The sequence below is a fragment of the Macrotis lagotis genome, chromosome 1, assembly GCF_037893015.1.
Source record: "Macrotis lagotis isolate mMagLag1 chromosome 1, bilby.v1.9.chrom.fasta, whole genome shotgun sequence".
Lineage (NCBI taxonomy): Eukaryota > Metazoa > Chordata > Mammalia > Peramelemorphia > Peramelidae > Macrotis > Macrotis lagotis.
The window spans coordinates 9,980,350-9,999,494 of NC_133658.1; the positions used below are offsets into that span (position 1 = coordinate 9,980,350).

Consider the following 19,145-nt stretch of genomic DNA (forward strand, 5'->3'; position numbering starts at 1 on the left):
CAAACACACCCCAGATCAGCTCCAGCCACACTCCCTCGCTCTGGGCTCACTCTGTCTCCCCAACAGAGCTGAGCTAGGGAGCACCCAGAAACGCGTGGCACCTTTCACTGAGCAAGTCAAATGAAATTTAATAAAAATTGGTCATTTTGATAAGATTTGATAATGCCAATAACACTGACTTAATGCTTTTGGGATTGTGAAAATTAATACTCGACAAGGACGCTCTCCCTTGATTCTTCCAATCCTGGGATGAAGGGGCTCTGGTTCTTCCCATTCTATAGAGGACGAGTCCGAGGCACGGAGAGGCTGAGGGTCACAGGGCTAGCCAGGGTCCGACTCGGCTCTCCCAGGCTGGAGCCCAGTGCACTATCCTGGATCCCCACCTCCTCTCCATTTGGGGGTATCTCCTCTCCCTCAGGATCAGGACAAGTCCACCGAAGGAAAGCATCTCACAGGGGGCCTTCAGAGGACGCCCCTCTAAGCGTGTGGCTGACCAGTTCAAGCTGTGCAGCCCGCTCCCACCCCTAGACAATCACGTCACGTGGACTGGCTTCTACATTTCGGCACCCCAGGGTAGGCAATGCCCAGGTAACAGCACGCCCACCCCAAGCCCCCTGCACTCTGACTATGCTGAGAGCAGCTCATCCATGCCGCGTCTTGACCCCAGCGCACTGGACCGGGAGCTCCTGAGGGCAGGGCTGTCTTCTGAACCCCCAGCTCTTAGGAATTCTTAGCCCAGATTAAGAGGTCCATAAACAAGTCCTGATGAGCCGCAGAGGGGGCCCAGGCTGCCCATACCCCAGGGTCCTGTGGGAAAGCCAACAGACACCCCTCCTTCTGCCAAGGGACACTGGGCAGGCCAGGGAGAAAGTGGGCAATCAGGAAAGGCTCGGCTCCCTGCTGAGGCTGGTGAGGCAGAAGGAGCCCGGGCAGGGAAGAGGTCTCGCACCCTGGGCACCATGGGGGATGGCAAGGGGAGATCCCTGACCATAGGAATGATGACCCTCTCACCAACTTCCTCACCAAGCCACTTGGAGGAAGGGCTTGGCAGCCATGGACTTTAAAATACAAGTCCAGGGTGGGAGTCCAAGGGGTCTGCGGCCAGACTACAGCCACAAGCCAACGAGGGCCGGTCTACAAAGTCTGCGTAAGTGCCCTGGGTGGGTGCAACTGGATCTGCTTGCCAGATTTGGGCTATTAGTGGTCCCATTATTGGACACAATTTGGTCAGTTTGAACCCAGAAGGTCAATGAGCTGCCCACCCCCCTCTGTCCTCTTGAGCCTGGCCCACCTCCAGAAAACCCAACCTTTACCTTTCTGAAGAATGGAAATGGGAAGACTGTGGGGGGCAAGAGCTGGAGAGGCCTCCTTCTGGCACCATGGGGAGATGGGGGGAGATCCGCTTGCAATCTACCGGCTTACTGGATCCCACCAGAGGCAGAGAAAGGAAGGGGGAGAGAGAGCCGGGTTAGAAGGCGCTGCCCTGCACAAGAGCGCCCACTCAGGGAAGAACGTTCAAGGACCTGAGCGGCCGAGGCACCTGATCAAGCAGGGGCAGGAGACCTGCCATCCCCAGGATAGGGTGATCCCTCCTATTTGGGACATGGTCTCTCTCTGGACTCCAGACCTGGGGGTCTTCACCCAGCCAGGGGCTTTTAAAAGAAAATGTGATAACTGTTTAATCAAATTCCTTCTCTTTCTAAGCCTACTGAGCTTATTTGACTAACTTAGAGTTGCCGCTCCAGGAGCTCAGGGGCTCCGCCAAAGGGTCATGTCTGAAAAAATCAAAATAAAAAAGGCTAGACACCCCAACTCCAGGGGCAACTATGGAAGAGGTCACGTTCCTGACTCAGAACCAGGAGCAGGGTGACAAGAGTCCTGGAAATGGATTCTTCTTTGGTTTAGATGGGAGAATTTTCTAGAACAGAATGTCAGGGAAGATCAAGGCCTCCAACACGGGGGGGGGGGGGGGGGGGCGGGAATCACAACAGGAACCTACACTTGAGTTTCACTTGATGTTCTAAGGCTTTAATCCATCTAGGGCTTCTGTAAAGTAGTGCACACCCTAACTTCCAGAACAATACTACACTCTGCTCTTGTCATAATGGATGTCCCCAGTGGGCCTTTCTCTAAGAGTGAGGGGCAGGGGAAGCTAGGTGGCACAGTGTATAGAGCACTGGCCCTGGAGTCAGGAGGACCTGAGTTCAAATCCGGCCTCAGACACTTAATAATGACCTAGCCGTGTGGCCTTGGGCAAGCCACTTAACCCCACTGCCTTCAATAAATAAAACTTCAAGTCAAAATAAAATGACTAGGTGCAATTAAAAAAAAAGTGTGGCCTTCCTTGGGCTTTTAGTTGTCACTATCTGTCCTTTGTTCTTGAAGACCACCCCAACATCAGGGAGGCAAGGCCATGACAACCACCTGAAGTGGATTAGAGTGGGGGGCTGAGCCTCACTTTCTCCTCCAGAGTCATCTCCAGATATGAATCAGTAAGACTGGTGATGGCCCTGGATGGAGGCAGTCAAGGTGAAGTGACTTCTCCAAGGTCGCACAGCTAGACTCCAGGGCCGGTACTCTAGCCCTGTTCCACCCGTAGCTACTCAATGAATCCATGAGACACACTTGAGCTTACTTGGGATTTTACAGTGTGCATTTGAATTCTTTGGTCTTTGTTGTTTCTACTAACCTGCAGCATTAGGTTAATAAATGTGACAATACCAACCTTAAAACAAAAAGAATGCATGGACTCAAGGGGAATGTTATCTATTGCCCCAAGGACACAGCCCAAAGACTCTGCAGCCCCCCTCGAGGATCATGGCCCTCCCACAAGTCTGCCGGGGGTCAGCCCTCTGTTGCTGGGCTATCCTCGAGACCAGTGCCCGACCACCAGGAAGCGGGGCTCCCCCTGCCTCCTGCACTGACGCTTTCACTTGTTTGGGGCCTGACCACAGAATCCACAGCACACATCCTCACACATCTTGAGAATAGCTTTCAAAGCATCTTTTCTTAAAAATCAGTTTTCAAGTGGTTGAGTTGAGAGGACAATGGATTTGGAATGAAAGCTTTGGGGGCCTAGCCCCAATGTGACATGGGCGAGCTGGGCTGTGGCTGGTCACTGAGCCAAGGTGGCGCTGGGTCAGATTAAGGACCTCAAGGTCTCCCCTCGGATGTGACGACTCCTTAACCTCTAAGTCACTACCTCGAGGGGCAGGATGGCCAAGTGAAGGGTCAACCGGCAGGGCAACCCCAGGGCAGGGCCTTGACACCTCAGCGTAAGATGCAGCAGAAGCACTGGGAAGGGAACACCAGCTCGGCGAGTTCCCTATGCCAATGAGATAACAGAGCTGATCCCAGAAACGGAATCCCTTCCGGAACATTCCGCAAGGATGACAAGAAAAATGACTGCCCCCATTTACGCAACACTTTAAGGTGCACAAATTACTTTATGCGTTCCCACAACCACCAGGAGAGTGGGCGCTGCAGAGGAGGAAACCAAGGCAGAGAGAGGGGAAGTGATTTGACCAGGGTCACCAAACTCATAAGAGTCCAAAGAAAGACTTGACCTCGGCTAAGTCCTGGCCAAAGGCCCAGGGCTCTGAACACTTTGTCATTCCCGTTCCTAGTCCCTCCTCCTGCCGGAACAGGGGCAGAAGGGTACTAGAGTTGTGTGCAGAGGCCAGGAATGGAGCAGCTCTGGGTAAGGCATCACTCTCGGACCACCTATGAAGCCCACCAGAAGACTGGTGCTTGGGGAGCTCAGTCCCACCTAGGAGGCCAACCAGAACGAGGCTGATTAAGATCAGGGGGAGCCCTGTTCTCTCCTGCCTCAATTTCTCTCTCTGTAAGAGAACGAGATGGCCCAAATCTTGTGGGGGTCTTTAGGAACTGGAAGAAGTTGGGCACCTCAGCTCTTTCCACTAAGGAGGGGGATGGAAGGAGAGGAAGGATAGATGCCCAAAGGGATTCACTTTGGGAGATTCAAAACAGGTGAGACCTTGAGAGGAAAGGGTGCCCCTGCATCATGGCCCTGCACCTGCAGAGACCCCAAAGGGTTCCTGGGTCCCCCAGAGATGGTCAAGAACAATGCCACCCAATAGCTTACCTCTGGTTGGGTGACCACTCTATTTCTGAACTAGCAGAGCGTGTCGACTGTGGGAAACCTGGGATCAGAGAAGGGTTTTTCTCAGGAACTTCATCTCTAAATGGAGGTACGTCATGAATAAGTGTTCTGAAAATTAAAAAAAAAATAAATTCCACTCATAATCCCACCAAGAGATCATTATTAGAATGACTCTTGTTGTCATCGTCATTACAGGCCAGGGACCCCTTTTTCTCCAATTCATTCCATGAGGGTTAGGCTGGAGAAGCTGGGGGGAATTGTCCTCTGAGGATGGCAAGAGTGGAGGGGAGGCCCCAAGGAGACCCATGAATGAGAATGAGGGAAGGAAAGGAAGGGGCAGAGGTGGGCTTCTCCCTCCCTGGAGGTCCTTCAACAAGAGCCCAGTGCCCACTTCTCAGGTCTGAGCAAAGGGTTGGGCCACAGCCAGAAAATTTGGTGATTCTGTGACCTTGAGAAAGCCACAACATCTTCAAAAAGATTCTAAAGAGACTTAAAAGTTTCTCCCCCATGTGCCCATCTGGTCTCAGTTTCCCAATCTGTAAAAAGAAGGGTCAGACAACAACCCCCAGGGTCCCTTCTAGGTCTAAATCTGATGGCCGCTAGGCAAAGGGCTGAACAGATGACCTGCATCCCCATCGGAGGGCCATGGCAGTCCATCAAGGATGTAAACATGGCCTGGGAGCGACACAACAAACCCAGCCTCTGGCAGTCTCCTTATCCTTTGACTCAGAAATAGAAAACAAAAAAGGAGAGACCCTGGCCGGGGCTGAGGCCTTTCACGTTCTCCACTGGCTCTGTGCCCCAGTTCTGACCCTAACTGCCCTGCATGATTTCCCTGAATGTGTCTCCCCTTCTGTAAACTAACATGATGAGGGCAACTTCATAAGAAACCAGAGAAAAGGCTTACTTGGGAGTTGGGAAGACCTGAGTTCAAGTCTCTCCTGGCCACCTTTCTCAGCCTCAGCTTTCTGGTCTGTAACATGGGAATAGTACAGGGGTTCTTGGGGAGGTCAAATGGGAGGTGAATAGAAGCTACTAAACATTTCTGGACCAAATTCCTATTGGATCCTCATTGGGAGCTCTGGGTGAGCAAGCTCCTGACCCAGCAGAGACCGCCTCTGCTCAGACCGTCACGGTCCTGAGGGAAGCCAAGCTGACCAGAAACACAGAGCCCCCCAGGTCGGGGTGGGAACTCGGACCTTGGGACCTTTGCCCAAGGTGAAGAGGAGGCGGTGGAGCTCGGCACTGAGCTCGTGCGGCTCTGCCCAGGGCAGGCTTGGGGCCCTGGCTGGGACTCCTCGCTTACCTGGCACCGCTCTCCAAGGGTTCCAGGTCTTCGTCAGAGCTCATCTCAATGGGAAACAGATCCTCCTCCTCCGAGGTGTGGGGGCCGTCATCCCTCTTGAGGCTGTCGTCCCTCTTGAGGCTATCCAGCTGGCACTTGCGCCGCCGCTTCCTCCTCTTCTTCACGGACAGGCCCGCCGGCAGCGGCTCGCTCACGACCTGTGCCGGGGCTGAGCCACTGGCCTCCAGGTTTCTGCCCCGTTCCAGGGTGCTGCGCTTGAGCTGGGTCTCCATGTGGATGGAGCCCTCTGACAGGATGGGGGACGTGGCCAGGTGCAAGGGGATCACCTCCTGCAGGAAAGGGGGGATGGGGCATGGGGAGCACTTGCTGGCTAACTCACCTGTCTCCTTCACTCTCCCCAGTCACAAGAGCAGGATTCAAACCCACCACTTTCTAATGTGGGTGGAAAAAGCCAACCCAGATTAGATGGTGGCAGAATGAGGCCAAGGGGCACTGTGAACTGAGAGCCCAACAGTCCTACCAGTGTGTGGACAGGACCCCTTCCCTAAATCCCAGAGTGAGAGCTAGGAGGAAGCCATCCACTTCCACCTTGTTATTATACAGATGAGGAAACTGAGGCCCGGGGTGGGGGGCTCTGGATCACTAAGGTCATGGCCCAATGAAAGTAGATGGGGTGAAGATCTTAGCCCAGGGCTTCTCAATTCAGGGCCCCTCTGCCCCCCCCCATTCCAAGTCCCTCGCTCTGTAGATAGAGACTGAGGCCAGAGCTTCCAGTGACTTGACCAGAGGAAATAACATGGAAATAAAGGAAACAGGAGAGCCCCACGCTTGGCCAGTTGTGGCCACACTGCAGAATCGGGTGGACACAACCCCAGGGATGATGGGGGAGGTTGGGGGGGGGTGGTGCCTGAGAAACCCGGCACCAGAGGGCAGCTCACTGCAACCTTCCAGGCTTGGTTGACGGCAGACCCCTGATCAGGGTTTCCAAACATTCAGCCACGGAAATAAGTTTGGGAAAAAATATTATTTGGGACGAGGGCCTGAGGGTCAGGGCTTTTTGGCCCCATAGGAGGCCGTGCCAGACAACTCTCTCAGAGAAGGCAGAGGCTGCAGGTGGACCAAGGGCCGGCCCGTCCTCCCAAGGGAGGGTTAGGTAGTTGACCTGGAAGGAGTCGCGAGACTGAACCTGAGCTTCAAGCACAGAGTGACCATTTTAAGGGTCAGTCCAAAGCAGCGTGCCCTTGTGAAGAGCCTGGGGACGTCACCCAGAGGGTCCAAGGCAAGCCTCTGGCAGCCCATGTCACAAGTGATGCAGGAGAGCATCCACATCTGCCTGTGAAACCCCAGGGCCAGGACCCTGCCAGGCCCCCAAGAGGAGGAGGGCCGAGGCCTGCTCCCGAAGCCCGCCACAGGGTGCAGACCAGAATCACTCAAAGACAAGAGATAAAACACCAGACAGAGACACAAAGACACACACACACACACACACACACACACACGTTGCACATGCATATGTAAGCATAGTGTGTGCACATGCACAACATGCAGGCACACACACTTATGTGATGTGTTACATGTATACACTTGAGTGTATAGAGTGTATATCTTGAGTGTATATCTATGTGTGTTTCTGCATGCACAAAGATCACATGCATGCAACATGCACATACCTACTGCATCTGCACTGCAATAAGCATGCACACACATGCACACACACTACACTGCACCACAATGCACTAGGCATGTGAGTACAGCGCACATAATGTGCATGCATGCGTGCATACACACATGTGTGTACCTGTACACACAGCATGCATGTGTGCTGTCCACATACACATAGCATGACCACACACAATATGCATGTGCACACAAGCCACACATGTACAGTATGTGTGCCCATCTACACAACCATGCAATGACACCATACACATACACGTACACACACACACGTATATATCTGTGTTCTTGCATGTGATATGCAGGCATGTGTGGGCATAAACGCTTATGTGTATGTATACCACACACTTACAATGTGTGCCCATGCATATGCACACTGCATACATGTGCAATGCGTGCACACATGCAACTGCACATATGCCGCACATACAGTATGCATGTGCATATAGTATGCAGTGATGCATGCAGGTTTGTGCATGCACATACCACACAACATACATGTCCACATCCACACACATGTGATGGGTGTGTACTCTAGACTAGATAACACATATGCTCTATAACATACAGTATGTATGCGTGCACGCGCGCACACACACACACACACACACACATAACTCCATGGATCAGACCCCCCCAGGCTTAACTCCAGGTCTTCCTTTGACTCACCTGATCATTGTCGGTTTCCTGAACAAAAAATGCTTCTCCGTTATCTCCCAGCTTCATGTGCAGATCGACACACTCCCCATTGATTTCAATGTCCACCTGGAGGAAGTGGAGAGGTTCCGATAAAGTCAGGGGCCTCTGGGCAGAGGGCCCAAATTAGAATGCCCCCCCCCCCCCAGATGCTCATTTGGAGCTCCTGGGATTGCCTCTGCACAGAGAGGAGACTTGGACGTGGCCCAGATCACCATCTCTCCTGCCTGGGCACCTCCTGCCCAGGACCTGGTGGGGTCACATCCATCCAAGGATAGAGTCAAAGAAGACGCAGGCACGGGAGCAGGGAAGGAGGTCCCGGGAAGGCTGGGCTTTAGCCTGAGCCAAGGACCCTGGCCCGGTACACCAGTACGCCCGGCCCAGTATGTGGTGGAGGGGACGTCCGCTCACAGGAGCCATGCTCTCTCATCAACGGAGAATAAACACATTGATATTTAGCATTAGGACTCCATGGAATGCAGACTCATCCCTGCTCTGACCCAAACAGCCCAAGAAAGGGGCTGGGGAGGTCATCCAGTCCATTCCCCTCACCTGAGGAAACTGAGGCGGAGAGGTGCCAGGGCTAACCGAGGACACCTGGGACCACCTAGGACTCCCTGACCCCAAGGCAGCCCCCTCCATCCAACAGACCACTCCGTCAGTACTAAGAGTAGCATGTAATAAGCATGGATATGTATACATACGTGAATATAAATGTGAGTAATTACATTATTAATGAATTACAGAATTAGTGCATTGTCAATCACTAATATTGATGAATAATAATCTATTCATTAATAACATAACCACCATTTCTGCAGCTAAGCTTTCCCGAGGTCTCTCCTCACCACAGCATACTGTGATTTGCCATTTCACAGATTGGGAGGCTGGGGTATGAAGAAAGGACTTCAATGTAGATAATAATGACAGAGTGGGGCATTTGAACTCAAAGCTTCCTTTCTCTGTGGCAAGTTCTTTGTCTGGTCTCAGTGGAGGCCTCTCACTAGCAGTGAATTATAGCAGCTAGCATTTATATGGTCTGGCATGATTTATTATTTTTTTTTGCAAGGCAAATGGGGTTAAGAGTGACTTGCCCAAGGCCACACAGCTAGGTAATTACTAAGTGTCTGAGGCCGGATTTGAACTCAGGTCCTCCTGACTCCAGGGCCGGTGCTCCATCCACTGCGCCACCTAGCCACCCCGCTGGCATAATTTATAATGCACTTAACATATATTAAGTCATGAGTATTAAAGATTAAAGTATTCACTAACAGTAATGACAATTAATAATGAATAGTGTTTATTAATATGTTGATCATGGATTTAATTATAATAAAAATGAATATTTTTATTAATGATTACTAACAATGACTTAGATATTCATGTTAATAATAATTATGAATAATGAACATTGGGTATTAATAATACCTAATATTATTAAGAATGAATCAATCATTAATATTAGAGCTGCTCTGATCTATATCACTCTAGTAACTACAGAGAAGTAACAAATATTTTTATGATTACTCTCATTCTGCAAGTAAGGAAACTGAGGAAGAGAGTAACTAACTGCCTCCCTGGGACCAGGCCTGCTAGGAGACTCAAGGGCTCGCTCTAGAACCTGCACCTGGGCAGCTCGAGGTCAGACCTCTGTCCTCAGGGTGACAGAGCCTTCTGTGCATTAGAGGGGGAGACTGCCATCCATCCTGAGCGCCGCTCCTCCGTCCTGTTTGGGGATCCAGGGGCTAAAGCAGCGGGGCCAGACTTACCACTTTCTCCCGGGAGCGCAGCACCCCCATTTTCCCAAAGCGGACATGGAAGGGAGAACACTGCAGGTTGCCATTGGGCTGGCGCACTACGATGATATCGATGCATCCAGACAGCGTGGCGGGGTTCAGACCCTTGTACAGCTCCTTCACCGTCACAAAGACCTGGCCTGCTAATTGTCCGACGTAATTCATGGTTTGAGCCTGCACGATGGAGACACAAAGGGGCAGCGGTGAGGGACCCCACCCTGGTGTGTCGGAGGCCGGCGGGGTGCTTCCCCCAAGCAGTCTGCCACGTATTGGTCCCCATCCCTGGCTGACCTCCTGAGGCCAGACCAGGGTGATCTTTAACCGTCCTCTCCACCAGCTCCTGAGTCCTATCTTTGGGATCCTCACGGGGCCAAGGGCTACCCATATTGCCAGAGGAGGAAACCGAGGCTGAGAGGGGCTGTGTGGTCAAATAACTGGCAAGCACTGAAGTATGCAAGCCCACAGAGCAGGTCTCAGACAAAGAGAAAGACACAGGATAGACAGACAGACAGAGACAAGAGAGAGATGAAGGATGATATAGACAGACAGACAATATAGATACTTGATGGACAGTTAGGTAGATGACAGACAAATAACTGAGATGACTGCAAATGTTTAACAGATTTAGATGACAGCCACAGAGACAGAGCTAAGTAACAAATATAGACAGAGGAAGGAAGGATGGAGGGCTTGCCTTGCTCCAGACTCCACCTGAACCAGGCAAACAAGATAGCCCAGCCCTGGAGGAGCTTCCACTCTATTGGGGAGGGAAATATAGGGAAGGTAAACTGAGGCCTCAGCAGGTGAAGCATGGCTGGGGCCTCTCCTGACACAGTGGTCCTGAGGTAGTCACCAGTCTGGAGCAGGGAACCTCAGGGTGGAGGCATCTCCAGGGTGAGAGGACCAGGGAGCCGGGCTGGGTCTGCTCGTGCCTCCCAACGTGCCAGCCAGAGTCCGGCCCGGTCGGGCGGGAATGAAGGAAGGCTGGCTGGCTAAACCAACACAATGGCTTGCTGGATGCAACAAAACAGAGAGGTCCCTGAATATTTTTGAGGCTGCCCTTTGCTCAGGTCTTCCCTCAATGCTGCCCACCCCTTCCAAAGCCTTCCTTGACCTTTCCTCTGGTTCCATAAGCACTCCCACGATGCCTAACATTTTAGAGACGATGGCCATCTTCAGACACCGCAGCTTAGGAAGGGCATTGGTCAGCCTGATGGCATCCAGAGAAGGTGGTCAGACTATGAAAATCAGTGGAAACAGCCGGAAAGACCACTGTTGTCAATTCCAAGGACCGGAGTTCAACCCTCTCCTCGGGTGAGCTTCCACGTCCTCAGCTATAGCGAGGGGGTCGTCCGGCCCCGATGCCACAGCTGGAGAAGAGAATCCTTGGGGGGTGGGGGGGTGTAAGGATCTGTGCTGCTGGGCCGCAGGGGCAATGGCAGAGGACGCAAAGCAGCCGAGCGAGGCTGACTATCAGCGAGAATGTCCTGGGGAGAAGAGGCCTCCCAAAGTGGCCAAGTTGCCCCCAAGAGACCTCAGGCTCCCCCTTCTGCAAGCAGGGGCCAGACAACCACCTGGGGGGATGGGGGAGAGGGGCTTCAAGGCCTGGGGCCCCTTCCCTCTCCAAAAGGCTGGGAGGCTTCTCCTAATACCTCCAGCTGGACATCAGGCCCTGCCCTGCCCCTCCCCACCCCAACCTCAGGGGTAATATGCGTTGCCAGTTCCATCTCAGGGGAAGGCCTTTCGCCTGGTCAGGCGGGCCCCCCGGTCCTGCCCCAGACTAAGAGCTCCCCCCATGATGTGAGAGATGCTTAAGTCCTCTTGGGGGCCTCTGGGGCCTTCTGGGCCCCTGCTCTTCTTCTATGATCTAAGCTGTCTCCCCCACTTCCCCCATCCTTTTTAAATTTTTTGGCAAGGCAATGATTAAATGACTTGCCCAAGGTCACACAGTTAAGAAATTAAGTGTCTGAGGCCAGATTTGAACTCAGGTCCTCCTGACTCCAGAGCCAGTGCTCTATCCACTGCGTCACCTAGCCACACACCCCCCCCCATCCTTTTTTAAAATCGGCCAGGTAAGAGTTCCCAGGCATCATCCACATCTTTGCCTGGTCTCCAGATAAATTTCTCCTCTACCTCTACCCAGCGAATACTTCCAGGAAGGAGGTGACCCTCTGAGACCATTTCCCTCCCCATGACTTCTCACACCCTGAGGGCACAGGCCACCACGGGCTCTGGATCCCTGCCAGTTGGCAGGGGCCACAGAGAGCGAGTCCAGATGAGGGGAGGCCCAGCGCTCAGGGTCAACCCAGGGACCACAGTCCTGGAGGGCCAGACAGTGCCCACCCAAAAACGATCTCAGCAGCAGAATGGCCATGTTTGGGTGGGGGAGGAGGAGGAGAGCCTGCCCTCCAAGGCGCCATCCCTGATCCGAGCTAAGATGGGATCTGCCAGGAGATCACAATCCTAACCACCAGGACACCTCAGCAAAGCACGGGTGACCTTCTCTATTCTGATGAGTTGCAATCTGCAGTGGTGAAGAGAATGGCCACACCAGAAGTCTGCCACCCACCCCTGCCTAGGACAGACCTGAAAATCCCATTGACTTCCCTTCAGTCAAGCAAGAGATAAAGTACCGAACGCTGGCTCAGGTGCACAGAAAGGTGCCAACTCTCCCTGCCCCCACTGAGCTTCTCGTCCAGTGCGGGAGGCCGAGAGGCAGCTGCTGCAAGGGAAGTACACAAGCAAATCCAGCTACTCACTGACTTCCGAGCAACGGAACGCGGCTGTCCCCAAATATGGCCCCCAGCTGGGGTCTCTAAGGGGCGCCCGAGTGCTTAGAGTCGGGCCTAGAGTACCAAAGACATCTCCCTGGGTTCAAATCTGGCCTCAAACACTTCGCTGCGTGACCCTGGGCAAGTCACTTCACCCTGTTTGCCTCAGCTTCCTCACCTATAAAATGAGCTGGAGAAAGAGACGGCCAACCCCTCAGTACAAATGGGGTCAAAGAGGAGCCTGGAAAGACTGAAAAATGCCCCCCCAGAATCTCGAACAGTTCCCAAGGAATGGCCAAGGAGCCCTTCCCACTTCTTCACTCTCACTCCCCACACACCTCCAAGCAGTCACTGCCTCTTATTGCTCCACGATCTTTCATGCCGACGATTTTATCTCCGCTCACAGACGTCTGCCCCGAACCATCTCAGCAGCCTCCAAAAATGAGGTCCCTAAAGCACCACCACCCCGCCCCTCCCCGCTCCACACACCCAAGAATAGAAACTCCTCCATGGAGAGGTTTACTCAAGAGTAAATGAGCTATTTTAATTATAGAACACTGGAATTATTTGCTTGTTTTTCCACACTGGGCCTGAGTCAGGAAGACTCATCGTCCTGAGTTTAGACCTGGACTGGGCCAAGTCATTTAACCCTGTTTGCCTCAGTTTCCTCATCTGTAAAATGAGCTAGGGAAGAAAGTGGCCAACCAGTCTCATCTCTCTGCCCAGAAAATCACACAGGGCTGGACAGGATTGAAAACAGTCAAACAGAAAACACAAAAACAAAAATTAACAAGAAAACAGGTAAGTGGAGATTTTGAAAAAAACAAAAACAATCTTTGCAGCAAGTTTTCCTGAACACAAGTCTCCCGTGCAAACTATCAAAGGAATGGATTCCAATGGAGATACAAATAGTCAATAAAAGACCAAAGAGTATGACTAGGACATGTTCTGAAGAAGAAATCTGGGTTTTCAACCACTTTGTGAAAAGATATGGTAACACTCATTATTAGAGAAATGTCCATCAAAGCACCTCCCACCCATCAGGCTGGGGAGACAAATGATGAGGTGGGAAAACAGGCACAAACTGGCATTGTCGTGAGGCGGTGACCCAGCCCAGCCTGTCTGGAAAGCGACTTGGAACAAGGCCCCAAAAGTTACTGGACGGGGCCTACCCTCAGACCCAGTTATCTCCCTGCTAGATGTACCCCCAGAGATTAAAGCAAAAGGGAAGGGCACATGTGCACAAAATGCTTAGTGGAGCTCTTCTCATCATGACCAAAACCAGGAAACCGAAGGGATGCGACTCTGCTGGGGAAGCGTTAAACAAATGGTGGAGAAGATGGCACATTACCACTCTGGGAGCAATAAGCCTCTTATCTATGACTGGGAGAAGAACAGACCAGAGGAAGTAGGAGAACAAGTGACGCAGTGATGTAGAGAAGAAGAACGGGAGACTCTGGGGCTCTGCTCAGCAGGAAGAGCCGGCAGACGCTGCGAGCTCCCCACCTCACCTCCGCATGGAGATGGGCCACCTGGGGATGCGCTGCTTGGGCTGCAGGCTTGGGATGAAGGTCAGAGTATCAGGACTCTGGAAGTTGCTGAAGTTCCAGGGGAGGGGTGGTGAGGGGGGGCAGACAGTGAGAGGGACAGAGTACAAATTCAGAGGCGTTTTTTATGCGATTAGACGGCTCCGTGCTTCAATCTGTTTATTGGTCTTATGGTCCTTTCAGGATGAAACTACAGGAGTGGCTAGGGGGTGAGGCAGATGGAGCACCGGCCCTGGACTGAGAAGGACCTGAGTTTAAACCCGGCCTCCGACACTTAATAATGACCTAGCTGTGTGACCCTGGCCGAGTCAATGAACCCCATTGTCTGGCAAAAAAAAAAACAAATAAAAACCTAAAACTATAGTGTCCTGAACAGTACAAAACTGTCAGGTGCCTCATGCTGAAGAATAACCCCGGGGGTGACTCGCCCGGGAGGCGCCGCTGGGGTGATGCGCAGTCTCCTAGAATTTTGGTTTTGATTATTAATTTACTATTTTACGATTCTTTTCAGTTACCATGGCACAGCTCTTCGCAACTGTGGTGCACTGAGCCGCCGGGATCTTCTTCCCTAAATGCTACATCTGCACCGCGCGTCCCTCCCCTCGGCAGGGCGCGAGCAGGGGAGATGGCATCAGAGGGGGGGCAGCCGTTCGGGCGGCCGGGCCCGTTTTACAGCGATTTCACCTTGGCACAGGGAAAGTCGCTTACGCCGTGTTGTTGACCCCCTGAGGGGCGCGGGTTTGGGGGTGCGCTCTGCCGGTCGGCCCTCGCCCGCATTCAGAGGGGAGGAATCCGTTTACCAACACTGGACAGAGGGAAGCCACAGAGGCGCCGTCCAGAGTCACGGCTGGAAGCAAGTCCGCCCCCAAACACACACACGTGCGTCCGGTTCACTAAAAGCCCTCGGGGGGCCTGGGGGCCTGGGGGGCCTGGGGGCCTGGGGGGCCTGGGGGCCTGGGGGCCTGGGGGGCCTGGGGGGCCTGGGGGCCTGGGGGGCCTGGGGGGCCTGGGGGGCCTGGGGGGCCTGGGGGGCCTGGGGGCCTGGGGGCCTGGGGGCCTGGGGGCCTGGGGGGCCTGGGGGGCCTGGGGGCCTGGGGGGCCTGGGGGGCCTGGGGGCCTGGGGGCCTGGGGGCCTGGGGGGCCTGGGGGCCTGGGGGCCTGGGGGCCTGGGGGGCCTGGGGGCCTGGGGGCCTGGGGGGCCTGGGGGCCTGGGGGCCTGGGGGGCCTGGGGGGCCTGGGGGCCTGGGGGCCTGGGGGGCCTGGGGGCCTGGGGGCCTGGGGGCCTGGGGGGCCTGGGGGCCTGGGGGCCTGGGGGGCCGGGCCGGGCCGGGCCGGGCGCCAGGACAGGCTGATCTAGGAACTGGGGGCTAGCGGTCTGGACCACACAGAAGGGCAAGGCGGGCGGCCGTGCCCGGGGGCTGCAGCCCAGGCCTCGGGGCCCGGGCCGGGGCCCCTTCCCTGCCGCGGCCTGCTCTGCTCCCCGGCCCTGCGGGCACCCCCCGGCTTCAGCCCTGAGTTCTGGGCCGCTGCCCCGCTGCCCCCCGCTGCCCCGCTGCCCCGCTGCCCCCGCTGCCCCCGCTGCCCCGCTGCCCCCGCTGCCCCCGCTGCCCCCGCTGCCCCCGCTGCCCCCCCGCTGCCCCCGCTGCCCCGCTGCCCCCCGCTGCCCCCGCTGCCCCCGCTGCCCCGCTGCCCCGCTGCCCCCGCTGCCCCCCCGCTGCCCCGCTCCCCCGCTGCCCCCGCTGCCCCCGCTCCCGAGGGCACACGCCAGGCCCGCTGTGGGGCCCGCCTGGGGCAGCGCCGGGGCGCAGCGGGCACAAGGGCTGGCGGCGGCCGGGCGGGGTCTCCCGGGTGCCCGGGCGCTCGCCGGCCCGCGGAGCCCCCTGCTCCGGGAGCCCGAGGGGGAGGCGCGGGCCGGGGCCCCCCGCGTGACGCGGCCTCCACGCGCGGCCCCGGGCTCCCCCCCCCGTGCGGCCCCGGGCACGTCCCGCCGCCCCGCGGCCCGTCTCGGGGTCCCGGGCCCCTCGGGGTGGCCGTCACGGCCCCCGCGGCCCCCCCCGCGCACGCGCACACGCACCCCCGCGGCCGAGCCGCGCCGGGGCCTACCTGGGCCGGGCCGGGCCGCGCGGGGCGGGAGCGGGAGCGGCGGGAGCGCGCGGGGCCGCGGCCCTTTGTACGTCGCGGCGGGGCGGCCGCTCGGGGGCGGGGCCGGGGCGGGGCCGGGGCGGGGCGGAGCCGGGGCGGGGGCGGGGCGGAGCCGGGGCGGGGGCGGGGCCCGGGGAGGCCAGGGGCGCAGGCGCAGACGCGCGCACGCACAGACACACACCCTGCCCGGGGCCGGGGGCGCCGTGCGCGTGCGCGTGCCCCGCGGACACAGCGCGCGTCTTCCCCACGCGCGGCCGGGCCTCTTCCAGCCCGGTGTCCGTGGAGACGCGGGACCGGGCGCCTGCGCCCTGGAAACCCGCGCGGACGCGTGGCCTAAAGCGGGGGGCGGGGCGCGCGGCGGCCCCTCCCCCTCCCCGCCTCCGAATGCTTCCCCCGAGGCACGCCCCCCGCTGACTGCGCAGGCGCCGTAGCATCGGGCCCCCCCCCAGGGGTGACTCAGCCGGGAGGCGCGCCGCTAGGGTGATGCGCTCAGCCAATCAGGAGGCGGCCCGGGAGCAGCCCAGGGGGCGGGGCGGGGGCGGGGCGGGGGCGGGGCCTCGGCTCCTCCCGGGCTCAGCCCCCCAGGCCGCCCGGAGCCGGGGTGACCTTGGGCCGGTCCCCAGCCCCCATTCTCCAGTGGGGCGCCCCCGCGCAGCCCCCCCGGGAAGCCCGCTCGGCCCACAGCGCCTCACGGCGTCTCCTTAAGTCTGATGGGATCAGCATGCAGTAAGCGCCTGCTGTATACCGGGCAGGAGACTCAGAGGGAACCCCCCCAGTCCCTGGGCTCGGAAGGGAAGCAGAGCCCGGGTGGGCCGTCGGGGACCCCGAGCCCCAGGCCCGGGGCTGTGCGCCCCGCGGGGCCCCCAGGGGCGAGCCCCCCGCCAGCCCACCGGAGGCCGCGGGCAGAGCCTGGGCCCTGCGGAGAGGCCCGGGCGGGAGCCGCCTCCCCATGGGGAGCCCGCCGCCCCCCCGCCCCGTGGCCCGGGCTCGCCGAGGCCGGGGCCCTTCACACAGTCCTTAGCCGCTGCGGGCCCCAGTGTCCTCCTCTGCCAAATGGGGATCATAAAGCGCCGCCCCCCCCCCCCCCCCGGCTGCTGTGAGCATGGACCGAGACCCCTGTTTCTCAAGGGCCTTTCCCGGCCTTAGGTGCATACAGCAGGTGCTCAGTGTGTGCTTATTCCCTTCCTTCCTCCACACTGTCACCTTGGCCATGCCCCTCACCTGCCATCCTTTCCCTCCTCACCTGCCCCTTGGAATCTCCAGCTCCCCCCTTCCAGACTTCCCTGGTCATGGTTTTCTCTCCTTTCTACAGTATTTATGCCTAGGTCCATGGAAAATAAATTACATGTTTGCCTTTATCTCTCCTGAAGGGATTCCAAGCCCCTTGAGACAAGGCACCATCAGCAGTGCCGAATAAATGCTTTTTCCATCCGTGACTGGCTCATTTTCCCCAGAGGTTGTTGGCATAGTGGATAGAGTACAGAGCTTGATGTCAGGAAGACCTGGGTTCAAATCCTGCCTCAGACACATATCAGGTATCTAATCCTGGGTAGGTCACTGGGGGCCTCAGTTTCCTTACCTGCAAAATGGGGAGACTAGCATTTATGTCCCAGGGTGCTATAGGATCAAATGTACAAAGTGCCAGACAGATGCCAGCTATTGCAATAATTCTACAGATGAAAGAACCGGGCCCAAAGAGGCGAGGAGCCAGACCGAGGGGACACAGCCAGGTACACTCAAGGTCAAACCGTGACCCCGACTAGAAAACAAAGCCACAACAAGGACGAATCCTTTGGCCCGACTCGGCCAACGTCCAAATGAGATGGGGGGGTCCCAGTCCCAGGGAGGAAGCCGCCACCCGGCAGATGTGGCGCTCAGAAAACCAGGCCGGCTCTGGGCAGAGGCCGTGGACCGGACGAGCTCGTCACGCTGCTCCCACGGGCACAGCCCATCGGGCAAGAACAGAGACGAGGCCTTCAAATACAGAGCATCGTGTGGGAATCGGGAAGAGTCTTAGAATGTGGAACCCAGAATGTCAGAGCTGGGAACCGTGTTGGAACATAGATTAGAAAATGTCAGAGTTGGGAAAGGCCTTGGAATGTAGAACGTCAAGAGCTGAAAAGACCTTAGAACATGGAACCGAGATTGTCAGCGTTGGGAACGGTGCTGGAACATAGAACCAAGCATGTCAGTGTTGGGAACGGTGTTGGAACAAAGATTAGAAAATGTCAGAGTCTGGAAGGACCTTAGAACATAAGCGCTGAGAAGGATCCTGGAATCCGCACCAGAGAGTTGTCAGAGTGGGGCAAGGGGAGGAAAACTGGGAAGGGCCTTAGGTCAGAGAAACCAGAGCTGGGAAAGGGCGTAGTAGAACATGGAGTGTCCGAGTTGGGAACAGTGAGTCCTAGAACAGAATGTTAAAAGTGAGAGGAGCCTTAGAACAGAGGAGGAGGGAGGCAGGGAGGGAACGAGCGTGTATTAATCACTTCGTGTGTACCAGACTGTACTAAGCCCCTTAGAAGATGAAACCCGATGTCAGATGTGGAATAGTCTTTGAAGCCCTGGATGTGGAGGCAGGAGACAGGTTAAATCTGTTTTCTCCAGAGAATATAAAACTGAATACCTCCCGCTAACACTTTATAGAGTTTTGCAGTTACGTAGTGCTGATTGTGTACCCTGGCCCTGAAGGTTGGAATGTTGTGATTCTTCTGAGCTGGTCAGCTCCAGCCGTACCATCCTCACACTGGGCACCAGCCCTCCCCCAAGTTTGGGGGCTTGACCTCCCTCCTCCTTTGATTTTGTGCCCTGTCGCTTAGGAGAGGGTGTGTGGCCCGCAGCAGGCGGTTAATGCACGCTTAATGACTCATCCTGGATGCACATCCTGCCCCTGAAGCCCACGGGCTGTGCAACCCTGGAAAGTCATCTGGGGACCTAGGAAACTCCCTTAAGACAAGCAACTTGCCATTACTGAAAGAGGGAGTTCTGAACAGAAGAGCTCCTATGTCTAGTCCAGAAGCAAGATTTAAAAATCACGTTTAGAGGGTCCCGTTACTGCCTTCGAGCTGTGGTCATGGTCACAAAATGAAG

The 19,145-nt window shown here is 56.3% G+C and overlaps 1 protein-coding gene across 4 annotated transcripts in view; it reads right to left on the bottom strand.

Moving 5' to 3' along the window:
• LPIN1 (lipin 1) overlaps window positions 1–19,145 on the bottom strand; it is a 90,527-nt gene that overhangs the window by 18,959 nt on the left and 52,423 nt on the right. For 3 of the 4 annotated variants that reach the window (XM_074195123.1, XM_074195107.1, XM_074195109.1), the window contains 5 exons: window positions 9,572–9,772; window positions 7,776–7,871; window positions 5,430–5,758; window positions 4,106–4,231; window positions 1,314–1,421 (listed from right to left, as the gene is read on the bottom strand). In XM_074195123.1, the coding sequence (XP_074051224.1) occupies window positions 1,314–1,421; window positions 4,106–4,231; window positions 5,430–5,758; window positions 7,776–7,871; window positions 9,572–9,772 (860 nt within the window). Of the gene's footprint in view, window positions 1–1,313; window positions 1,422–4,105; window positions 4,232–5,429; window positions 5,759–7,775; window positions 7,872–9,571; window positions 9,773–16,019; window positions 16,101–19,145 lie in introns of those variants that run through there. The other variant, XM_074195117.1, reaches the window with a different exon arrangement.